Source organism: Salvelinus alpinus, chromosome 4, assembly GCF_045679555.1.
Source record: "Salvelinus alpinus chromosome 4, SLU_Salpinus.1, whole genome shotgun sequence".
NCBI lineage: Eukaryota > Metazoa > Chordata > Actinopteri > Salmoniformes > Salmonidae > Salvelinus > Salvelinus alpinus.
In genome coordinates, this window is record NC_092089.1 from 17128398 (window position 1) to 17135487 (window position 7090).

Consider the following 7090-nt stretch of genomic DNA (forward strand, 5'->3'; position numbering starts at 1 on the left):
CACTACAGGGTTGTTATAACACCATGACAATACAGGGTTGTTATAACACCATACCACTACAGGGTTGTTATAACACCATACCAATACAGGGTTGTTATAACACCATGACAATACAGGGTTGTTATAACACCATGCCACTACAGGGTTGTTATAACACCATGACAATACAGGGCTGTTATAACACCATTACAATACAGGGTTGTTATAACATCATGACACGGCAGGGTTGTTATAACACCATACCACTACAGTGTTGTTATAACACCATACCACTACAGGGTTGTTATAACACCATACCAATACAGGGTTGTTATAACACCATGCCACTACAGGGTTGTTATAACCCCATACCACTACAGGGTTGTTATAACACCATGCCACTACAGGGTTGTTATAACACCATGAGTGTCATGGGTTGTTATAACACCATGACAATACAGGGTTGTTATAACACCATGCCACTACAGGGTTGTTATAACACCATATAACTACAGGGTTGTTATAACACCATACCACTACAGGGTTGTTATAACACCATGACAATACAGGGTTGTTATAACACCATACCACTACAGGGTTGTTATAACACCATACCACTACAGGGTTGTTATAACACCATACCACTACAGGGTTGTTATAACACCATGCCACTACAGGGTTGTTATAACACCATGCCACTACAGGGTTGTTATAACACCATGACAATACAGGGTTGTTATAACAACATGACAATACAGGGTTGTTATAACACCATACCGCTACAGGGTTGTTATAACACCATGAGTGTCATGGGTTGTTATAACACCATGACAATACAGGGTTGTTATAACACCATACCACTACAGGGTTGTTATAACACCATACCACTACAGGGTTGTTATAACACCATGAGTGTCATGGGTTGTTATAACACCATGACAATACAGGGTTGTTATAACACCATACCACTACAGGGTTGTTATAACACCATACCACTACAGGGTTGTTATAACACCATGAGTGTCATGGGTTGTTATAACACCATGACAATACAGGGTTGTTATAACACCATGACAATACAGGGTTGTTATAACACCATACCACTACAGGGTTGTTATAACACCATACCAATACAGGGTTGTTATAACACCATGCCACTACAGGGTTGTTATAACACCATGCCACTACAGGGTTGTTATAACACCATGACAATACAGGGTTGTTATAACACCATACCACTACAGGGTTGTTATAACACCATGACAATACAGGGTTGTTATAACACCATACCAATACAGGGTTGTTATAACACCATACCACTACAGGGTTGTTATAACACCATGCCACTACAGGGTTGTTATAACACCATGCCACTACAGGGTTGTTATAACACCATGACAATACAGGGTTGTTATAACACCATGACAATACAGGGTTGTTATAACACCATGACAATACAGGGTTGTTATAACACCATACCACTACAGGGTTGTTATAACACCATACCAATACAGGGTTGTTATAACACCATGCCACTACAGGGTTGTTATAACACCATGACAATACAGGGTTGTTATAACACCATGACAATACAGGGTTGTTATAACACCATACCACTACAGGGTTGTTATAACACCATGAGTGTCATGGGTTGTTATAACACCATGACAATACAGGGTTGTTATAACACCATACCACTACAGGGTTGTTATAACACCATACCACTACAGGGTTGTTATAACACCATGAGTGTCATGGGTTGTTATAACACCATGACAATACAGGGTTGTTATAACACCATACCACTACAGGGTTGTTATAACACCATACCACTACAGGGTTGTTATAACACCATGAGTGTCATGGGTTGTTATAACACCATGACAATACAGGGTTGTTATAACACCATACCACTACAGGGTTGTTATAACACCATACCACTACAGGGTTGTTATAACACCATGAGTGTCATGGGTTGTTATAACACCATGACAATACAGGGTTGTTATAACACCATGACAATACAGGGTTGTTATAACACCATACCACTACAGGGTTGTTATAACACCATACCAATACAGGGTTGTTATAACACCATGCCACTACAGGGTTGTTATAACACCATACCACTACAGGGTTGTTATAACACCATGACAATACAGGGTTGTTATAACACCATGAGACTACAGGGTTGTTATAACACCATGCCACTACAGGGTTGTTATAACACCATGACACTACAGGGTTGTTATAACACCATACCAATACAGGGTTGTTATAACACCATGACACTACAGGGTTGTTATAACACCATGACAATACAGGGTTGTTATAACACCATACCACTACAGGGTTGTTATAACACCATGACAATACAGGGTTGTTATAACACCATGACAATACAAGGTTGTTATAACACCATACCACTACAGGGTTGTTATAACACCATACCACTACAGGGTTGTTATAACACCATACCAATACAGGGTTGTTATAACACCATGCCACTACAGGGTTGTTATAACACCATGCCACTACAGGGTTGTTATAACACCATACCAATACAGGGTTGTTATAACACCATACCACTACAGGGTTGTTATAACACCATGCCACTACAGGGTTGTTATAACACCATGCCACTACAGGGTTGTTATAACACCATGACAATACAGGGTTGTTATAACACCATGACAATACAGGGTTGTTATAACACCATGACAATACAGGGTTGTTATAACACCATACCACTACAGGGTTGTTATAACACCATACCAATACAGGGTTGTTATAACACCATGCCACTACAGGGTTGTTATAACACCATGACAATACAGGGTTGTTATAACACCATGACAATACAGGGTTGTTATAACACCATGCCAATACAGGGTTGTTATAACACCATGACAATACAGGGTTGTTATAACACCATACCAATACAGGGTTGTTATAACACCATACCACTACAGGGTTGTTATAACACCATGCCACTACAGGGTTGTTATAACACCATGCCACTACAGGGTTGTTATAACACCATACCACTACAGGGTTGTTATAACACCATACCACTACAGGGTTGTTATAACATCATGACACTACAGGGTTGTTATAACACCATGCCACTACAGGGTTGTTATAACACCATACCACTACAGGGTTGTTATAACACCATGACAATACAGGGTTGTTATAACACCATGACACTACAGGGTTGTTATAACACCATGACACTACAGGGTTGTTATAACACCATACCACTACAGGGTTGTTATAACACCATGCCACTACAGGGTTGTTATAACACCATGCCACTACAGGGTTGTTATAACACCATGACAATACAGGGTTGTTATAACACCATGAGTGTCATGGGTTGTTATAACACCATGACAATACAGGGTTGTTATAACACCATACCAATACAGGGTTGTTATAACACCATGACACTACAGGGTTGTTATAACACCATACCAATACAGGGTTGTTATAACACCATGACAATACAGGGTTGTTATAACACCATGACAATACAGGGTTGTTATAACACCATACCAATACAGGGTTGTTATAACACCATGACACTACAGGGTTGTTATAACACCATGACAATACAGGGTTGTTATAACACCATACCACTACAGGGTTGTTATAACACCATACCAATACAGGGTTGTTATAACACCATACCAATACAGGGTTGTTATAACACCATGCCAGATAAACTACTTCATAAAGTAAGAGAGGACTAGTTGTGTGTTTGAGAACAAGAGTAGAACTTGGTTCTAAAATAAACACCATACTCCAAAAGGTTCTTACTCTGAGGTTCTTGTTAGAACTAAATCATTGACATCTACCTTACGGACTGTTGCTGTCCTGCTCATTTCCCCAGCAGTAAATCACAGTGGTGCTACTCACCGGTATCTTACTGGACTGCATCTTCTTGTTCCTGCGAGGCCGTAGTTTGGTGAAGTGCTGCAGCTTCTTGGCCTCGTCTGAGGGCAGTTCTCCCATGGCCCCTCTCTTCTCTAACCTAGAGAGGGTAGGAGTAGGGAGGTCCTCTGTGTGGATAGGAACATCTTCCAGGGCCTTGTCAAGGTCAAACTCCATCTCTACAAGGTCATAGGTCACAGGTTATAGACAGGTCAGAGGAGTACATACTGTACATACGGTACATTATGAATAAGTAAGCATTTTGCAGTTCATATGTATCATATTTAGTTAACTCATACGTTTATTATCTTACTAGTAACACTATGTCATGAAACACACTTCACAAAACACATTTCTGCATTTATAAATGTCTTCTTCTATCTAAAGCATAGTTATATAAAAAAAGAAGCCAGCTCTCTGTCAGAACCTAAAACTAGAGGTATATTATCTAGACCAGCTCTCTGTCAAAACCTAAAACTAGAGGGATGATATCTAGACCAGCTCTCTGTCAGAACCTAAAACTAGAGGTATGTTATCTAAACCAGCTCTCTGTCAGAACCTAAAACTAGAGGTATGTTATCTAAACCAGCTCTCTGTCAGAACCTAAAACTAGAGGTATGTTATCTAGACCAGCTCTCTGTCAGAACCTAAAACTAGAGGTATGTTATCTAGACCAGCTCTCTGTCAGAACCTAAAACTAGAGGGATGTTATCTAAACCAGCCCTCTGTCAGAACCTAAAACTAGACGTATGTTATCTAAACCAGCTCTCTGTCAGAACCTAAAACTAGAGGTATGTTATCTAGACCAGCTCTCTGTCAGAACCTAAAACTAGAGGGATGTTATCTAAACCAGCTCTCTGTCAGAACCTAAAACTAGAGGTATGTTATCTAGACCAGCTCTCTGTCAGAACCTAAAACTAGAGGTATGTTATCTAGACCAGCTCTCTGTCAGAACCTAAAACTAGAGGTATATTATCTAGACCAGCTCTCTGTCAGAACCTAAAACTAGAGGGATGTTATCTAGACCAGCTCTCTGTCAGAACCTAAAACTAGAGGTATATTATCTAGACCAGCTCTCTGTCAGAACCTAAAACTAGAGGGATGTTATCTAGACCAGCTCTCTGTCAGAACCTAAAACTAGAGATATGTTATCTAGACCAGCTCTCTGTCAGAACCTAAAACTAGAGGGATGTTATCTAGACCAGCTCTCTGTCAGAACCTAAAACTAGAGTTATATTATCTAAACCAGCTCTCTGTCAGAACCTAAAACTAGAGGGATGTTATCTAGACCAGCTCTCTGTCAGAACCTAACACTAGAGGGATGTTATCTAGACCAGCTCTCTGTCAGAACCTAAAACTAGAGGTATGTTATCTAGACCAGCTCTCTGTCAGAACCTAAAACTAGAGGGATGTTATCTAGACCAGCTCTCTGTCAGAACCTAAAACTAGAGGTATGTTATCTAGACCAGCTCTCTGTCAGAACCTAAAACTAGAGGTATGTTATCTAGACCAGCTCTCTGTCAGAACCTAAAACTAGAGGTCTGTTATCTAGACCAGCTCTCTGTCAGAACCTAAAACTAGAGGTATGTTATCTAGACCAGCTCTCTGTCAGAACCTAAAACTAGAGGTATGTTATCTAGACCAGCTCTCTGTCAGAACCTAAAACTAGAGGTATGACATCTAGACCAGCTCTCTGTCAGAACCTAAAACTAGAGGTATGTTATCTAGACCAGCTCTCTGTCAGAACCTAAAACTAGAGGGATGTTATCTAAACCAGCTCTCTGTCAGAACCTAAAACTAGAGGTATGTTATCTAGACCAGCTCTCTGTCAGAACCTAAAACTAGAGGTATATTATCTAGACCAGCTCTCTGTCAGAACCTAAAACTAGAGGGATGTTATCTAGACCAGCTCTCTGTCAGAACCTAAAACTAGAGGTATGTTATCTAGACCAGCTCTCTGTCAGAACCTAAAACTAGAGGTATATTATCTAGTTCATTATTATTAGCTTCTAGTACAGGTAGTAGTAACACAACAACAATCTGTCCCGGTCCACTCGTCATAACGTTGATCTGATACTAGCGTTCTGCTTGGTCGAGGAGACTCACCGAAGGCTCGAGACACTGGACGGAGCATTCTGCTGTGGATGCTTTTCCTCTTGGACCTGGGAGTCATCTGGAAAGAGCACAGATATCTACTCATACGAGACGCCATCACTGCTATCAACAACACCTTCTGATACTCAGCCTCTCACAGTAGACTGGGATGTCAAGTTCAATCCACAGACACAAAACACACTTCACTGAGTGTAATGTGTCAACGCTGCATTTGAATTCAACACATCATTTCAATACAAGTTTGCATAAAAGATGAAGTGATCTTTATCTTGTTTGTGTTTTTTTCTCTCTTGCTTTATTGCGTTGCCAAAACAAAACAAAAACAAAAATGAGGACAGAACTGTGTACTGCTGCATCAAACCTCCAATATTAACAGGACAGAATACTAACTAACAGGAGATGTGTACTGCTGGATCAATACTGACAGGACAGAATACTAACTAACAGGAGATGTGTACTGCTGGATCAATACTGACAGGACAGAATACTAACTAACAGGAGATGTGTACTGCTGGATCAATACTGACAGGACAGAATACTAACTAACAGGAGATGTGTACTGCTGGATCAATACTGACAGGACAGAATACTAACTAACAGGAGATGTGTACTACTGGATCAATACTGACAGGACAGAATACTAACTAACAGGAGATGTGTACTGCTGGATCAATACTGACAGGACAGAATACTAACTAACAGGAGATGTGTACTGTTGGATCAATACTGACAGGACAGAATAATAACTAACAGGAGATGTGTACTGTTGGATCAATACTGACAGGACAGAATACTAACTAACAGGAGATGTGTACTGTTGGATCAATACTGACAGGACAGAATACTAACTAACAGGAGATGTGTACTGCTGGATCAATACTGACAGGACAGAATACTAACTAACAGGAGATGTGTACTGCTGGATCAATACTGACAGGACAGAATACTAACTAACAGGAGATGTGTACTACTGGATCAATACTGACAGGACAGAATACTAACTAACAGGAGATGTGTACTGCTGGATCAATACTGACAGGACAGAATACTAACTAACAGG

General features: G+C 40.3%; 1 protein-coding gene across 1 annotated transcript in view; it reads right to left on the reverse strand.

The window, feature by feature from the left end:
* The window catches only part of LOC139572434 (F-actin-uncapping protein LRRC16A-like), a 131976-nt gene that overhangs the window by 14416 nt on the left and 110470 nt on the right, over nucleotides 1-7090 (reverse strand). The window contains exons 19-20 of the mRNA XM_071395185.1: nucleotides 6022-6088; nucleotides 3901-4094 (exon numbers count right to left, since the gene is read on the reverse strand). Of these exons, the coding sequence (XP_071251286.1) occupies nucleotides 3901-4094; nucleotides 6022-6088 (261 nt within the window). The remainder of the gene's footprint in view (nucleotides 1-3900; nucleotides 4095-6021; nucleotides 6089-7090) is intronic.